Below are 18,214 nucleotides of genomic sequence, written 5' to 3'. Positions count from 1 at the left end.
TGGCCAAGAAGGAGCCTCCTGAAGGGATTTAAGCTAATTCAAACAGAGCCGTCTTCTTCAACTTTGGCTTGAGATGTCCCTGTGGTGGACATCTTCAAGGCAGCAACTTAGGCCTCCCTCCACACTTTTGCGAAGCACTATTGCTTAGATCCAGAGGTGAGGAGAGACGGCCATTTTGCACGTTCTGCGCTGCATGATTTTTTGGTATTGGTAGGCAGGCACTCTCCACCTCTGTTCCTCTCCACAGGTTCCCACCTCGGGGGAGGTCGGGTCTACGCTGGACAGACAACGCTCCTTCGGGGTTCATCGACGTTCAGTTGACGCCACCTCGACGCGGATCAACACTGGTGCCATCCCCAGCCGTTCATCGGTTTGTGGAGGATGTGGAGGCCAAATATGAGGAGGCCCTTGTGTGTTCGCCACCTCCAGGGTTGTTTTGCTGTCCTTCTGGGCGGGACCCCTTGCACTGGCTGGGCCTTGGATGTCCTCAGGCTCTAGAGCCCCAACGTTTTGGTGGCATAATTAGCCTCATGCCGTCCCCTACGGATGACCTGCTGTCGCCACCTCGAATGGCCACAGTGGCTAGTGCGGCTTTTGCGAGGGCGGTTCGCAGGGCTACGGACATTTTACAAATGCAGCCACCCTCCGTCTCACTGCCCTCTGATCCCTTGCTGGATTTACTCCACCAGGGCACAGTGGAAGTGGAGCCCTTGTTGCCTTTTGGCGAGTCGTTGTACGATGCTCTTCTTGGGACTTGGGCGAGGACCTCTTCGGGGGACCCTGTGAATCGTGCTATTGCACACCGACATCGCTCGGCTCCAGGAGATCCTGTCTGTTTGTCCCTCCACCCTAGGGCTCAGGGGCAGGTGATTCAGGCGGCTTCAGTCTCGCTGCCTTCTGCCCTTCCTCTGTTACTCCCTCCCACTTGGGAATCACGATGGTTGGAGTTGTGTGGCCGCCATGTTTTTTTGTCCACCAGTGCAGGCCTTAGGTCCTTGAACATGCCTTGCGTGTTTGCATGGGCTACTTCTTCCCTTTGGGACTTGGCTGAGCACCTCCTTCCCTCTCTTCCGCAGGGTCCTTCATGGACCTGGAAAGGATGATTGTGATGGCCGGGAAATGGTGCAATTTTCCTTTGTCAGCCATCGACACCACTGATTATGTGAGTCGAGCTATGGCCCAGTCAGTTACTCTGCGCCACCAAGCCGGGATATGCGATGGCAACATCCAGGAGCGTCTTAGGGATTTGCATTTTGATCGAGTCACCCTGTTCGACAGATTTGCTGACAAGGCCGTTCAGCGTCTCATGTCTGGGTTTCCATGAGTTCCATGGTTAGTAGTCCTTGTTGTGGACTTTGGCTTTTAGTTGCAGTATTGTCACTGCCTTTTCTGGTGCTCTGTCTCTGGGTTCAAGACATTATTGCCCAAACGGACTGTGTGGCTTTTTGAAGGTTTGTCTTTCTTTTGTTGCAGCTGGCCAGCTATTTCTACAATTCTTTTTCGGCCTCTATCTAAGAGCTCGGCTCAAAGAGGTGTCCCTTGCTTTTATGGGGATGTGCCATACCCTGTGTGAGGTTCTTGTTGGCTATTGTGTAGAGGCTCTTCCTGGCATGGGAAGTTTTAACGGCTCCTGCAGAGTCTTCTTCGGCTAATTCTCTTTTGTCAGTGCTCTTCCTGCTTTTGTAGGACATCCCCACTAGTAAGACCTGACGGGGTTGGTGCGGTTTTCTCTTGGGCGTTTCGTGTTGAGGTCTACGGTTGGTCCGTAGCTCTTTCCTGTCTCTGTGGAGACATACTATGTGTGTAAACACAGGATATGTTTGCTGTCGCAGGGCGCTGGCGGTGTACCTTTTGCCCCGTCTTGACTGCGTTCTTCTTTCAATTCTTGGTGTGTGGAAGTGCTTGCGTCTTCTCTCCAAGCTCAGGCCCTGTGAGGCTTTTGCCTATGGGCAGTGGAGTTTGCACCAGCTATGTTTCTGCTGCGTGTTACCTTGTAACCTATTTCCTACTGCACTTCCCTACCAGGGACTTCGGCCCCTTTGCTTGTTATGCGGAGGGGTTCAGGTCCTTTCGCTCCTGGCCTGGCCTCTGCGGATGTTTTCTGATTCACTGTGGCCTAGTGGCTCAGGGCTGTCACTCTTATTCCACGGTTCTGTGTTCTGCTCCAGGTGTTTCACTGGTTGTGCATTACCACTCATGACGAACAGCACTGTTGCTTTCTTTGGTGTATGTTACGGTGCAAGTATTCTTCTTCAGGATACTCATTGTCATTATGCAGTGTCTGTATAAGACTGTATCTGACCCCTTTTTCTGACAGACCTCTGTCTATTTCTCACTCCTCCCTCATGAGGGCAGTGGTCAGTGTCCCCGCCTGTCTCACGGGGGGCCACGGTTCCGTCCCAGTCAGTGGGGATGTTGTTGCTTTTCGGTGTTTTTGATGCTGTTGTGTCCTGCTATGCTTCACACCGGTGCCATTGGTACCTATTGTGCGACTTCCCTTTGCTTAGGGCGTGCCCTTTGAGTTCCTCCTTGTTTTTCATATTTCATTTATTTGTTAGTTTTTCCTGCCATAGTATCAGGTGTTTTAGCCCCGAACTTCTCTCTCCTTCTCTCTCTCTCCTTCTCTCTCTCTCATTCTCTCCCTCTCCTTCTCTCCCTCTCCTTCTCTCTCTCTTTCTCTCTTTTATGGAAAAGAGCACTCTGTGTGTCCCCGTGTTTGCTGGTCTACCTTCGCCGTTTGTACCTCTGGTTACGGTTGGCTGGTTGACTACCTGGTGATGGACCCGCGTCTCTTTTCCGTCGTATGCGTGCTGTTGGTAATCCCATTCTTTGGGATTTTGTTTAGCTGTGATGTGGTTCTCACAGAGCACTCTGTCTTCTTGTGTGTATTCTATCATCCACATACCTGTCTCTCCTGGTAGTCATGACTGTATATCTCTGCATGGTGACATCTGTCCCCTCACATTTCACTTTTTGGGGTCTCCTTATCTATGCTGCAGTCGGTGGGTTGAGATTCTATTTGACAATGCTCCAGTTCATAGGCCACTGTGTGGGGTGTGGTGAACACTTACTGTGGTTGTTCACCACTGATCACTTGTCATGAGTCATGTTGTTCCAGTCTTGTGGTCCTTTACAGTTCCATCCTGTGGGTGGTCCTTTACAGTTCCATCCTGTGGTTACAGGCTGTTTTTCATACAGTTCCATCCTGTGGTTGCAAACTGTCCTTCGTTTGTCATGCAATTAGTTTCCACTCCCGTTGCCTCTTAGGTGGTTGGAGGGGGCATGGCTCTTCGCTTTGATGGGACTTTTGCTGGGGCGGATACTCTGTTCGCTCCCTTCAGTCCCTTCAAGTGTTGAGTATTCTCTCAACATGGTGTTGTTTCCTATTTTATGATTTCTTATTGTTGTTTCAAAGGTTTTTGCTCTTTTTTGACACACTGTGCCTATACTCTTGCAGTTTTTATCGTGGCTATGCATTGCGGTGCGGAAAAGGTTTTGTTGTAGAAAACTGACGTCAGCACGCCGGGGGAGGGGGTCTTATATGGCTCCATTGATATCACTTCTGTGGACGACGTCAGGATGGAGCCGGGCGACGCCGCTCCCCGGCGTGCAGAGGTACTGCTGGGGAAAAAGTTTTCCGGATCCAGTCTGACACCTGGGGATATTCTAAGTTAAGGAATCTGCGACTAGACTGTCTCTCTACCACATACATCATTACCGAAGGTAAGTAACTAGTTCTTATGGATTCCTTGCCTTAGAATTACCCCCAGGCGTCAGACTGGATCAGGAAAGTTTTTAGTAAGCAGTACCCCCTGCGCTTCGGAAGGTGGTGTCGGTCGACTCTGCGTTCGTCGTCGGCATCGTGGTCGCCGGGATGATGCCGCTGTAGCTACATAGATGCCCTCGCGTGCTGACGTCAGTTCGCTCTTTTTCAGCAAGAGCAGATCCAGAGAGAGCGGTACCCCCAGTAATTTTTGGACTGAGCTTTTTATTCGACTTTTGTTGACTTTGTTTTTTGAGTCCATATTACTCCTGGTGCACGAGCGATGCCCGGCTTTAAGGCTTTCAGTTCCTGTAACCGACTGATGTCGTTGACGGATCCACACCACGTGTGCTTCTACTGCCTGGAGCGCGACCACGACCCCAAGTCGTGCTCCGACTGCCAGACCATGGCCCCAAAGTCTTTGCGGGAGCCATCCCGAAAGCTACTTGAGGCCCGGCTGTCGGCTCCGCGTCCATGTTCCCGGTCGCGGAGGTGGTTGAGGGACCAGTCGCGAAGCCAACACCATTCTGTCTTTAAGTCTTCGCACTCGGGGTCAAGTAAGTCGTAGCACAAAAAGAAGTCGAAAAAGCATAGTTGCTCTTCGACTTATCCCCGTCCGTCAGCCGACTCGAGGGATGCGGGTGGTGCCCCTCCTGCGGCTCTGCGTTCTCCCCCCCTTCCCAGGACCGACCCCTGCCAAGCTTCTTCAGTTCTACGAAGCGATGCACGCCTTCTTTGGGCAGCCCGACTCTGCCAGTGTGCCTTCGAGCCCCGTGCACTTGGCTGGGGGCCCTGGGCCTTCGGCGTCTGTATCGTCGACCACAGTGCCGCAGGGTCCCCTTGGATCCAGGCCTGGATCCAGATCGGCATCGGTCAACCTTGTTACGCCTCCTCAGTGCCGACTCCATCAGCACCACGTCCGCCACTGGCGTTGGCTGTGTCCCCTGCCGACGTCGACCCCGGCTTCCTCCTCGAGGTAGACACGGAGCTGGGCCAGCGTCGACCGATGCCGGATCCGACGCCGGCTGGTTCTTTTTTGCCTCTGTTCTACCATAGCTCTTTGAGACCAGATTGGCAGCCAGAGGAGGGTGAGGAGGACTGGGAGGGTTCTGGGGGACCCTTTAACCGACCAGTTGGTGTACGAACAGGACTGGCGAGAGGAACTGGGGGAAGCCAGTGGTCTGGATACCTCACCAGACCTTGTCATGTTGTCTTCTTCTACCGTGGCTATGGAGGAGGGAGCATCAAACCCAGTGGTGTTGCGTAGGGCTGCCGAGGCTCTCCACCTCAAGCTACCTACGATGAAAGTCCGGTCTAACCTACTGACAGAGGTCCTTCAACCGTCAGCGAGCTCTTCGGAGCCCCTGCTGCCGTTCAATGAAGCCCTCATGGACATCCTTTTGGGCACGTGGCCCAGGACCAACAAAGGGACTCCTGTGGACAGGATGATTGCCCGACGCCACAGCCTTCCCCGGACAACCCCCTTTTCCTCTCCCAACACCCCACTCCTGAGAGCTTGGTGGTTCAAGCCTCCACTACTAAAGGCGCCTGCACCACCGGATAGGGAATCCAAAAAGCTGGACCACCTTGGGAAGAAAATGTTTTTTTCCTCCAGCTTGGGACTGCAGTTGGTAAACACCACATGTCTGTTGGCCCGTTACTCCTACACTGTGTGGGACACGGTGGCGCAGGTGCTACCTCAGTGCCCGGAGGAGGCCCGGGCCGTACTCTCCCGTGTAGTTGCCAAGGGGAGAGACGCAGTGAAGTTTACCATCTGCTGTGGGCTGGATACCGTCGACGCACTTGGCAGGACGATTTCCACATCAGTAGCCCTTCGACGCTACGCCTGGTTGCGTTCAACTGGTTTTTCCGGTTATACCCAATCCACCCTTATGGACATGCCCTTTGCCTTTTCGTCGACAAGGCAGACAACGTGCTAGAGCACTTTAAGGACTCTCGGGCTATGCCCAGCTACTTGGGCCTCTCCGCCACCCTCCTTGCGCAGTCTGCCTTTCGCCCCTTTCGTGGCTACGGAAGGGATGCCCCGCTACGTCCCGCCCAGAGCCACAGGCCGGCGCAAGCTGTTCAGCCCAGCGTGGCCGGGGACGTGGGAACCATCAGCGTGGTTCTGAGGGCCAGCGGGCGGGCCAGTCCTCAACAGCCCCCTCTGCAGCAGCCTCCAAACCCTCCTAGTCTGACCTTTCAGGGACACCAAATGCCAGTGGGTGGCAGGATCCGCCATCACCTCCCCTTCTGGCGCACCATTAAGTCAGACAGGTGGGTTTTGCAAATAGTCTGAAGGGGCTACTCCCTCCCCTTCGAGACTACACCTCCCTCCATGCCACCTCAGTACCATTGCATGTCAGAGGATCACCTGGCCCTTCTCCAACAGGACGTTCGGCACTCTTGGCCAAGGGTGCCATCGAGTGCGTTCCTGCCCCAGAAGTAGGTCGTGGTTGCTATTCCCGCTACTTTCTGGTACCCAAGAAGGACAAAGGCCTGGGTCCTATCTTGGATCTCAAGATTATCAACCGTTTCCTCCGGAAGGAGAAGTTCAAGATGTTGACGCTCGCTCAGGTCTTGTCTGCCCTCGACCCTGGAGACTGGATGGTAACATTGGACTTGCAGGACGCTTACTTTCACATCCCCGTCCTGCCGGCCCACTAGCGTTACGTACGGTTCATGGTAGGCCACAAGCACTTTCAGTTCACTGTGCTCCCCTTTGGCCTTACCAGTGCCCCTCTTTCTGTGAAAGTGATGGCAGTGGTCGTAGCTCATCTGCGCAGATCAGGGGTTCCAGTCTTCCCCTATCTTGACGACTGGCTGTTGAAGTCGGGCTCTCCCCAGGCTGTTGTCTCCCAACTCCAGACTACGGCCGACCTCCTGCATTCGCTGGGGTTCTCCAACAACATGCCGAAGTCACACCTGACTCCCTCTCAGAAGCTCCTCTTTATCAGAGCAGTTCTGGACACAACGCAGTTTCAGGTTTATTCTCCCGAACAGCGAGTCCGGGATGTTCAGGCTATGATTCCGATCTTTCAGCTCCTATCCCGGGATTCGTTCAGGATGACCCTGAGGCTGCTGGGCCTCATGGCCTCCTGCATCCTGGTGGTCGATCATGTCAGGTGGCATATGCGGGCTCGGCAGTGGGACCTGCAGTTCCAGTGGGCGCAGCATCAAGGGAATCTGGCCGATTGTGTCCAGATCTCGGAGGGCACTGCACGACAATTGCAGTGGTGGCTTATGGACCAGGATTGGGTCAATGACCGATCCCTCTCACTGCCCCAACAAGAACACACAGTGGTTACAGATGCATCCCTTCTGGGATGGGAAGGCCACATGGGAGAGGCGGAGATCAAAGGCCTCTGGTCTCCGGCGGAGTCCGAGCTCTACATCAACCTTCTGGAGCTTCGGGTGATTTGTCTTGCACTCAAAGCATTCCTTCCCTCTGTCCGGGGAAGAGTAGTGCAGGTGTTCACGGACAACCCCACCGCCATGTGGTACTGCAACAAACAGGGCGGGGTGGGGCCGTGAACCCTATGTCAAGAGGCCCTCTGCCTATGGACATGGCTGGAACATCAGGGCATATCCCTGGTGGTTCAACACCTGGCAGGTTCACTGAACGCCCGGGCGGATGAACTCAGCCGTGGGTGCATGATGGATCACAAATGTTGTCTTCACTCGGAGGTGGTGCAAGGTCTCTTTCAGCAGTGGGGAGAGCCTTGGTTAGATCTATGCGCCACCTAAGAGAATGCGCAATGTCAGCAATTCTGCACGTAGGAATTTCCAAGGCGGCACTCGCTAGGCGACGCTTTTCATTGCGAGTGGAGTTGCGGTCTTCTATACACCTTTCCGCCTATACCACTTCTGCCCAGAGTGCTGAAGAAAATCAAGCGCGACCGGGCCCAAGTCATTCTTGTGGCCCCGGATTGGGCACGAAGAGTCTGGTATCCCCAGCTGCTCAACATAGCCATCGATCCTCCAATCCGACTGCCTCTTCGGGAGGATTTTCTGTCGCAGCAGCAGGGGACGGTCCTCCACCCGAACCTGTCCAGCCTCCACCTCCTTGCGTGAAGATTGAGCAATGGCAGTTGACGTCATTTGACCTGCCTCCCGAAGTCTGTGATGTAATCTTGGCAGCTAGGCGTCCCTCCACTAAGACGGTATACGCCTACAGATGGAATAAAGTTGTGGCATGGTGCACAGTAGAGGCTGTGGATCCCTTTTGTGACCCTCTTTCTGAAGTTCTCTTGTTCCTCCTTTCTTTGGCCCAGCAGGGCTTTGCTCTGGACACTCTAAAGTGCTACCTCTCGGCCAATTCAGCCTTCCTCAGGCTCCCTGATCAGCCTTCTCTTTACAAGTCCCCTGTTGTAAATAGATTTCTTAAGGGCATTACTCCTCTTTTTCCTCCTGTTCCCTTCGTAATGCCCCAGTGGGACTTGAACTTGGTTCTGACATATCTTATGTGCGCTCCCTTTGAGCCACTGCATAACTGTCCTCTCAGACTTCTCACTTAGAAAACTGCCTTTCTAGTGGCCATCGCCTCTGCACGCAGGGTGAGTGAGCTGCAAGCTCTGTCTTCCAAGCCTCTCTTTCTGGCTGTCCATCAGGACAAGGTCGTCCTTAGAACTAGACCTTCCTTTCTTCCCAAGGTGGTTACTTCTTTCCACATTGGCCAAACCATCAATTTGCCCACCTTCTTTCTGCCTCCACATCCTTCGAAAGAGGAAGAGAGGCTCCACCTTCTGGACCCAAAACGTGCGCTTTCTTTCTACTTGTATCCCACCAAACAATTCCGAGTGGACGACCAGCTCTTTGTTGGTTACGTGAGCGCTAAGAAAGGTCGGGCCGTGCACAAATGGTCCACCTCCAGGTGGGTCGTTCTGTGCATTAAAGCCTGCTATTCTTTGGCTAAGAAGGAGCCTTCAGTGGGGCTGCGCGCCCATTCCACCAGGGCGACGGCAGCTACTACTGCTTTGGGACGAGGAGTCCCCCTAAATGACATCTGTCAGGCCGCAACGTGGGCATCGCTGCACACATTTACGAAACACTACTGCCTGGACAGCCAAGTCTGGAGAGACTGCTTATTTGGCCATTCTGTTCTCCAGGACTTTCTGGTGTGAACTTGGTTCGCAGGCCCACCTCCAGGGTTGGTATTGCTGGGGTATCTATTCTAAGGTAAGAAATCTATAACTAACTCTTTCAGATTAACAAGTTACTTACCTTCGGTAGCGATATATCTGTGAGAAACATAGGTTAGTTATAGATTCCTTAACGCCCCACCCATCCTCCCCGTTCTGCGAACTGACTTCTAGGGTTAAGGATATCCTTTCAGGGCCCTTGTTTTGTGCACCAGTGGTCAGTGTCTTACATGGCTCTGCGCTTCTGCCGTGGAAAGTCGTGTATAGAACTGATGTCAGCGCGCGAGGGCGGTGTCTATGTACCTACTGCGATGTCATCCCGGCGACCACGATGACGAACGCGGAGTCGACAGACACCACATTCCGATGCGTATGGGTACTGCTTAAGAAAAACTTTCCAGATCCATGTCTGACGCCTGGGGGTAATTCTGAGGTAAGTAATCTATAACTAACCTATGTTTCTTACAGATATATCGTTACCGAAGGTAAGTAACTTGTTTGTTACTCACCTTTTGTAATGCTTTTTCTGGTGGATACAGTAGCTGCCTGTGGATTCCTCACTGCCCCTCCCCGTTGCCTGCCTGCTTATCCTGAAAAATAATTAATGTATATTTATGTGATTTATTGTTTAAATCATGTGATGCTTGACTCTAGGAAAGTCAATGATAAGAATTTCTGGTTTTGGCTATGTTTGTATACTGTGTATACTTGTGTAGTGTAGGTTCACCCATTCGCCTCGAAGGCACAGATAAAATGGGTGGAACTGACGTCAGCATGCCAACGAGGTCTTCTTTTGGCTCTGATGATGTCACGCAGAGTAGCGTGCAAAGCCGTTCCATTGTGACATCCTCGTCAAGGCGGGAGAGCTAAGAAAAAAAGTATCTGTGAAATGCTGCATACGGGGGTATTTCAAAAGGTGAGGAATCCACAGGCAGATACTGTTTCCACCAGAAAAAGTGTTACCGAAGGTAAGTAACTTGTTCTTTGGGCACAGGTGCATTTGGCCTTTGAAAAATTAAAGGACAGCAAGGCCACTGCCCTCTCTCTCTCTGCTTAGCTCCACCAGTTTGGCAGTTCCCCCTACAGCAGAGCCCCTTTTGATGCTTCAGTAGGGGCTACCAGCAGGCCTGGTCCAACCTCTAGAACCGGCCTGCACCATTGACCTAATTAAATTTCATAAATTACTGAAAAGGCCGCTGTTACCTCTTTAGAAGAGGTTCCTGTGATGGTGCGATGGCTTTTCACTGATTGCGTCCATCTTCTCTTGTCGGAACTTTGTGTAGCATAGGGATATTCCTTCGACAATGGGTGTGCGCTCTATAAATGTTGATGATAATAATCAGCTGGACCACAAAAGATTCTTAAGATTTTACATCTTTAGCTCCAAAGACCATCAGGTGGACGGTCAGATTTTGTCTGGTTCAAAGAATGGTAACGTGTGCAGAAAAGGACATTAAGAAGCAGCCTGCTGAAGTCTTGAGGGCTCATTCCGTCAAAGCCAAGACTGCTACCCCTGTTCTTGACATCTGTCAGGCCTTAACATGGACACCAGTGAAAATGTTCATGAAGCACTACTGCATTGACAGCAAGGGCATTTCACCTGTTTGGTTCTACTTGACTTCTTGGTCTGAGCCCACTCCACAGACCCTGCTTTAGTATGTAGTCTGAAGGTGAGGAATCTGCAATTTGAAGTATCCATCAGAAGAGTAAGTTACCTACCTTCGGCAACACTCTTACTGGTTGATACTTTAACTGTACATTCCTTACTGCCCTCTCACCTCCCGGTTCTGTGGCAGGGTCTCTTTTTATGATGTCAAATTCCCAAATTAAAGACCTGCACACTCCACTTGTTTTGTGCTCTGATTCCAGAGCCCAATAAGAGTCGAGCAAGAACCTGACGGCACACAGGGATGGTGCTTATATGCAGCTCTGTTACCACTTCCAAAACGTAACATAGTCAGTGCAGAGTTGCTCAGTATAACCTTGCGGCATGTGGGATCACTGCTATTAAAACTTCTAAAACATACTAATGCTTCACTAGAATATTTTAAGGTGAGGAATCTGTGGTTAAAGTATCCACCAAAAAGAGCATCACAGAGGTTAAGTAAATTATTCATTAGTACTGCCTTAATTGTTTTACTTTGAATAATAGTCTTTTAATTTCTCCAATAGACTTGGACGGCATATTGTGGCCCAAAACCAGTACAAACAATATTAAAGACCTTAATTGCCTGCAGGATTTTGCAGTCCATATGTTAAAGCTGTGCTCTGCGGGTGTATTCATGCTCATGTAGTTGAGATATGGACAGCATGCATCGTTTTTGTTTAGTCATTTGTATTGGTTTTTTTATTGGAAAATTACATGCTGTGTTTGAGATGCTTTTAGGGACTGAGTTATGTGCCCGATTCCACTTGACCTCCACATATCTTCCTTGTCCACTATAATGTTAAAACATGCTAACCCTCCTTTTTATTTTACTATGCTTGCTTTTGTCACATCCCTGTCCGAGGCTATTCTTGCTTGATATTCCTCCCAGGCACTGTGAAAGTAGAACTACATGTATCTAGTATTAGTAAGACTAAGTTGCTTACTGTAGTCAATCAGTCAAGCAATCAGGGGTTTATATGGATGTGTGGGGGTTGGGGGCGCAGCTGATCCGTCTGGGCGCTGGGGTTCACTCGAAGAGCTAGGTCTTGAGATCCTTCCTGAATTGGGTCAGCGAGTGGAGAGGCGGGGTGTTTCAGGTCTTGTCTGCGAGGTGGGAGAAGGATCTTCCTCTGGTTTTGGTCTTTTGGATCTGTGGAACCGTGGCCAGGGCCAGTTAGTCTTGTATGAGGAGCTTCAAGTTGATTTTTATTGTTGACTGGGAGCCAGTGAAGTTCTCAAAGGTGTTCGGTGATGTGGAAGACCTGTCTGACTTCAGTCTTTTAAACGTTCTGTAGTTTCCTGAGGAGTTTCTGGGTGATGTCAGCGTAGAGTATGTTGCCGTAGTCTAGTCTGCTGGTATTGAGTCCATGGGTCACTGTTTTTCTGGATTCTGTGGGGATCCATCTGAATGTCTTTTGAAGCAGGCAGAGCATGTGGAAGCAAGATGAGGATACGGCATTGAGCTGGTGGTTCATTGTTAGCGAGGTGTCAAGCATGATCCTGAGGTTACTTGCGAGGTCTGTGGTGGTTGGGGGTGGTCCCAGTTTGGCGGCCCACCAGGAGTTGTCCCACGCTGAAATGGTGGGTCCCAGGATGAGTACTTCAGTCTTGTCCGAGTTGAGCTTGAGGGAGCTATATTTCATCCAGGTGGCAACGGCCTTCATCCCTCTGTGGAACTTAATTCTGACAGTTGTGGGTTTGTTGGTGAGGGAAAGGATCAGCTGGGTGGTGTCAGCATTGGAAACGATATTGAGTCCTTGGTTTCTGACGATGGTAGCGAGGGGGGCTATGTAGACGTTGAAGACGGTGAGGCTCAGGGAGGTGCCCTGGGGCACTCCGCAGCTGATCTCTGTAGGTTCTGAGAGGAACGGAGGTAGTCTGGCTCACTGTGTTTGGCTGGAGTGGATCCAGTCCAGCGACTTGTCGCGGATGCCGGCATCATGGAGTCTCATGATTAGGGTGCGGTGGGAGACGGTATTGAAGGTGGCCGAGAGGTCCAGTAGGATGAGGGCTGTGGTTTAGCCTGGGTCGAGGATGTCATCGGTGGCGGCGAGGAGTGTGGTCTCGGTGCTTTGGTTGCTGCGGAAGCTGGATTGATAGATCTAAAGGATGTTTCCCTTCGATGAACTCTGAGAGTTGGGCTTTGATGGCCTTCTTCTTGAGGACTGCCGGGTCGGCAGGTGGCTCCTTTAGAAGGGGATTGATCTTGGTGTGTTTCCAGTCGGGGAAGGTGGCGGTCTCGATGGAGCAGTTGATGGTGCATCGAAGCTCTGGGGCGATGGAGGTGGCTGTTCTGTGAAAGATGTGATATGGTTGTTCAATAAAGCAATACCTAGCCGCATTAAGAAAAGATCCCGTACTATTCTTCAGTGTTCCTCTGTCGAGTGGCATACATCCAAACCTTTGACTAAGTCTCCTCATCATATAGACCAGTTAACCAATCATACTTTCCCAGGTGAATGCCTTTTTTCTGCTGGATCCGTCTTCGATGTGCCTTGACTGCGCTAATGTTTCTTGGTCATGGCATGATCATCCATGTGGCTTTCCTGATGAAGGCACTAAGCTTGCCGAAACGCGCGTAGATATATTGATATATTGAAGAACCATCATTGAATGAATTAACAAGCCACCAGAGTAATTTTTGTGTTTCTTTGCTTAAATTTTATGGTTTTTTTTTTTCATTTCATTTTGTTAATATGATTTGGAATGTTAGTTATGTTTTTCCATGTGATGGTCCTGACCTGTACAGTTAACATAACATGTATTTGTAAAGCGCACGTTCAGCCATAGGCATCTTGGCGCTGAATAACAGATGTTTGTTGTTACCCAACCCCAGTCACAGATCTGGGTTGAATCCATCATCATTCTTTAGCTCACTTTACCACCTCAGTTTAGACCCAGCTGTGACTGGGGGTGGGTGTCCGAAAAGTTTCAGCGCTCCGTCCATCATGTCTTTGGGTTTGCTTTGTTCGCCCTAAGTTGGCAGGGAATGCCCAGACGTGGTTTCTTGCTCACTTTGCCACTGGATTCAAGCTAGCCTGGCTGAAGAGGGGTGTTACCCCGAAACCAAACCCAGGATGCTTGTTTCCGGTTCAGGAAAGACCTGGCTTTGCAGTTCGAGCTGGACTGTTCCCATGAGGCATAGGGTCAAGACTAATTTGCATATAGCTGGGTCCAAACTGAGGTGGCGAAATGAGCGAAAGAACGATTATGTATTCAACCCAGATCTGTAACTGGGGGTGAGTTTCCGAAAAGTTTCTGCGCTCCGTCCATCATCTCCTTGTGTTTGCATTGTATTAATATGCCCATGGTCTGGACTTCACTGTTTGTCATTTTTGTTTTCATTGTATATCATTTGTGTATTTATATAGTATTTAGGCTTGTGATAGTTTTTTTTAAAAAACTTGTGGTACATTGAGTCGATATTTATCTCCTTTGAGCTATGGTCTTATCTTTCTTTGAGCCCAAGTAGTTGCCCAGGTATTGCTTTATTGAACTATTGTATTTTACCTGTCCTAGGAACAAATATTAGTAGCAGGGGGTCCCTTTTTTTGCATTGTGGAAGATGTGATATGGGCAAGGATCTGAGGGGGCTCCAGAGGGGATGCTCCTTATGGTCTTGAGTGTGTTGACTTTGGTGAGCAGAGTCTAGTTGAGCAGGATCTTTTTGGGTGCAGCGTGCTTGCGTGCAGTGGTGTCGGGCATGGTGGGAGGGTCTTGGGTGTCGAAGCTGTCGTGTATCTGACCTTGTGGTGGAAGACGGTGCTGAGTTTGTTGCTCGCCAGGGGCCTTCTTGAGGGGTGCCAGAAGATCGGTGCAGTTGGGAATCCATTGGTGGAGCTATTAGCGTCATTAGTTCTGCACTGTGTTCAGTAAGGCACCCTTCCTCCCAGTATCATGGATGCCATCCTAGGCAGCAATGACAATAACGTACATGACGTCTGCATATAGTGAGAGGCCTTGGACGCAGGCCCTCTAGCATCAATCTCTCGCTCACTGGCATTCTCTCCATTAATATGGCTCTGGAGTAACAATGTTATTTGCATGGAAAGAAATGGGGTTTGTGTTTTTAGATGACTTATTACTTTGGAGATAACTTATTTCCTCATTTAATTTTATTAGCAGCAGCAGCAGCAACAACAACAACAACAAGCGCAGCAGCAACAACAAGCGCAGCAGCAACAACAAGCGCAGCAGCAACAACAAGCGCAGCAGCAGCAGCAGCAACAACAACAGGCGCAGCAGCAACAAGCACAGCAGGTGACAACAGTGCCTCAAGCTCAGGGTCAGCCTTCTGGGCTGGGGATGCAGACCCTTCCCCCTCAGCAGCCCATGGTAAGTGTGTAGCCAGACTCACCAGGCTCTGGACATCCTCCTCAGTCGGTCATATTCCCCCACTCATGCTTCCTCCTTCAGAGGAGGGAGGTGTTTTATAGTTGAGAGAGTTTCTCTTCTTCCCTTTTAATGGAAGACTTTGTTGTTTCTTGGTGAATAGCTCGAAAGAGGGCATTAAATGTCAAATGAGACATTGCCCACTGGGCAGATCTGATCTGCAAGTTTTAGAAACACTTTTCAAGCCCTTGTTTCTTCATGGAAACATGTTTCTATATGCATCGATTGTTTTGTGGCCTGCTGTGGTAGAGCCCTGTCTGGTTACCCTGCCTGGCCAAAAGGGAAGATTGTAATCTTTGACTGGTGCCTAAGAATGAAAGTGTCAGTCTGCCTCCGTGCCATTTTCTGTTACCTCTATTTGAAGACTGTTTCAGACTCTGGACCTCAATACCACCACCCCCCTGAGACTGTAAAGTCAGTCTGAAGAGATATGGGGAGTGCCCAATTAGCAGACATGCTGCCTCTTGTATCGGATATGTCTCAAATATTTATACTCCTACATCCTCAGCTCCAGGCCCTTGATTTCTACAGTGCATGTCTTGCTCTGCTCTTGGGCGGAATGAGAATGAAACTGGAATGGTATGCCAGCTTGTCACATACCCATGTTGCATGCCTGAATAACCCGCCTGTGTCTGGTCTACAGCCAGGACGATTGGAGTGTGGCCGGAGGCTCTATACTAGCTTGAGTATTTCTCGCTGTTCTACATAAGATTTGTTTTTCTGTGCAGCAGGACTTTAAGGACTGTATTTTTTTCAAGGCACGTGTATTATTCCTTTTCCAAAGTATTTCGAAGGCTAGACTTCTTTTTGCAGGACACTTTTGGGTCCAATGCCTCTTGAAATTTCAGGGTGTTTTCACAAGAACATATTAGGCCCAGGAAGTATTCTCCGAGTCATTGATCTGCTTTAATAAGAGTTTATAGGGGGACATGCCAATAACCCCGTAAAATGCTCAAAGCTTTAAATTCACATGTTGCACATTGTTCCCTAAAGTGTTTAGTGGCCTACTTTTACAAACATAACCTAACCAAAGTGATGCTGTGTCGTCCCCTCAAGTCTAGGTTGTATCTCAATCGCTGTCTCGAGATATGTGGAGCATTTGGTACTTCATTAGTAAACTGCATCCATGATGTCAAAAACGCGTGGCACAAAAGTGTTGAAAAACAGATGCACATAGTGAGTGCAAACAAATTGCCTCAGTGGGGACAACTGAGGACCTGCACGCTTTTTTGTATTGTCGATAGAAAGTCCTAGACCTGACATTCACTGCCACAGAAGGACTGCTTTTGAGGTGCCCACCTTTTTAAGTACAGCTCCAAACCCTCATCAAGTGTCCCCAGGGCCTTGTCTTTCCTGGAAAGATACCCTGGCACCTGTTAGGAGCCCAACTGCCCCTGGTTCTTCTGGCGGTGGGAACTCCCACACCATCAGTTTGAAGATTCAATGGCCATGTTCATGAGTCTTAACCCCAGAGGCACTTGGGGGATAGGGCTTCTGATAGATGCATTTTCCCACACTTTTGTAACCTTGTGGATACGCCTTCCAAGCTTCAGATTGGTCTGGAAAGCTTTTTCTGATCAAGTGACTCCTCAGCACTTGAGAATGGTGCCTTGCTGCTCCATTTGTGATACCCCCTCTGGATTTGGTGTCACCAGGCTGTATTAGATGCTAACCAGTACTTTGGCATCTGTTCCTATTTTTAACACCTCATTGAGACAATCTGGAGAGCTTCATTTGTGTCTCCCTGACAAATTCCTTAACTATTCAACATCAACTAGGTCAAATATCTCCTCAAAAGAGTTCAGGTTGCCAGCCTTGCAGGCTGGATAGCACAATGATGTCCCTTTCAAACTCCCACGATGACTATATGTAGTATCTGGGATCCGGACCTGACCCCAGTATGTTCGTTCTCACCATACAGCCACCTCTTCCATGCACACCGAACCTGTGCTCACACAGAGGTTCAGCCGTGCCAGCGAGAGTCCCTTTGGCTTCACGATGAGGTTGCAGACATCATCTTGGTTAGCAGGTAGTCTGCTACTAAATCAATACAGGCCTCTGCTCCGTGTTCATATATTGATGTCAGTTTGATGGTGTAAGAAAGTGGCTCTATATTTACTGCACCAAAGTAAAGTTCAGGGTGCACAGAGTCCACAGTCCCCAGAGGTTTGGCAGAGGATAGCGTTAGATATAACCTCACTCTCTAAAGTGGTAACGTGGTCGAGCAGTAAGGCAGTATCAGAGGACAGTGTAAAGCATTTGTTGTACACACTCAAGTGGGCAAATGGTCTCACACACTCAAGAAGTGAACTCTAGGCCAATGGTTTATATATAAAAATATATAGTTTTATTTTAGAACCACAAGTAGGTATAAAAATATACTTTCTCCGAATGAGATGCTTTAGTTAAATACTTTCAATAGGCAATAGACTTTTGAATCCATTAGTTACAGTTGTTGCATTGAGCTCAATGGGACTTTTTAAGTAAATGCAATTTCAGTTACTTTACGTGTGATTTTCTTACTCACGGTTGGATCCTGGATTAAACCCTGGTGCATTTCCTGTAAACAGTTGTAAGAAATAGTTTTTGTTACACAGGCGATATTTAAGGAATATTTGTAAACTTGAAAAATCGACACTCAGAATAATTTCTGGCAGAAACCAGGCAATGTTATCCTATGGAGGAAAATCAAGTTATCGGTAAGTACGGTTGTAATTACTTTTCAGGTTCAGTGCTGGGCACCAAGATCCAGCACTGGGCTCTCTCCTGATAATAGGTGAGTAATTTTGTTTTCGTTTATCGGCTGATTTTTAGTGAATATTTTAAAGATTCAAAACTCGACACTTGGAAGAATTTCCAAGTGAAACCAGTTAATGTTACCCTATGGAGGAAAAGTGAGTTATCGGCATTTAGGTAAGTACTCGACTTGCAGAGTTAAGGCTCTGGGCATAGACTCAGGGGTCTCCCAGGGTCTGGTAGGTACAGTTGTTACACCCTCAGCGGCACAGGGGCAGCCGGGTGCAGAGAGAATTAGGCCCAATGTTAGCCTATGATGGGCAGGGGGCCTTTGGTTGGTGGCTGCTAGCAGGCAGGCCACGCGGCTGTAGGAGCTGGGCTCCTGGTCACTTACTCAGGGCAAGTGGGGAAGTAGATTAGGATAGATGTTGCACTCGGGCGGCTGGGTGCAGGGTGCTTTTGAGCCGTCGGGCGCTCAATGGATTTCAATGGAGAAGCTACAAGACGAACAAAGGCTGCAAGCTCTGGGACGAA

At 49.7% G+C, this 18,214-nt stretch overlaps 1 protein-coding gene across 7 annotated transcripts in view; it reads left to right on the top strand.

The window, feature by feature from the left end:
- MED12 (mediator complex subunit 12) overlaps nt 1-18,214 on the top strand; it is a 956,599-nt gene that overhangs the window by 890,319 nt on the left and 48,066 nt on the right. For 4 of the 7 annotated variants that reach the window (XM_085608424.1, XM_085608423.1, XM_085608422.1 and 1 more), the window contains one exon: nt 14,675-14,887. In XM_085608424.1, the coding sequence (XP_085464550.1) occupies nt 14,675-14,887 (213 nt within the window). The remainder of the gene's footprint in view (nt 1-14,674; nt 14,888-18,214) is intronic. The other 3 variants (XM_085608427.1, XM_085608421.1, XM_085608425.1) reach the window with 3 other exon arrangements.

This window comes from Triturus cristatus, chromosome 5_2 (assembly GCF_964204655.1).
Source record: "Triturus cristatus chromosome 5_2, aTriCri1.1, whole genome shotgun sequence".
Lineage (NCBI taxonomy): Eukaryota > Metazoa > Chordata > Amphibia > Caudata > Salamandridae > Triturus > Triturus cristatus.
Note: the sequence above shows the minus strand (reverse complement) of the source record. Positions and strands in the feature narration are given on the sequence as shown.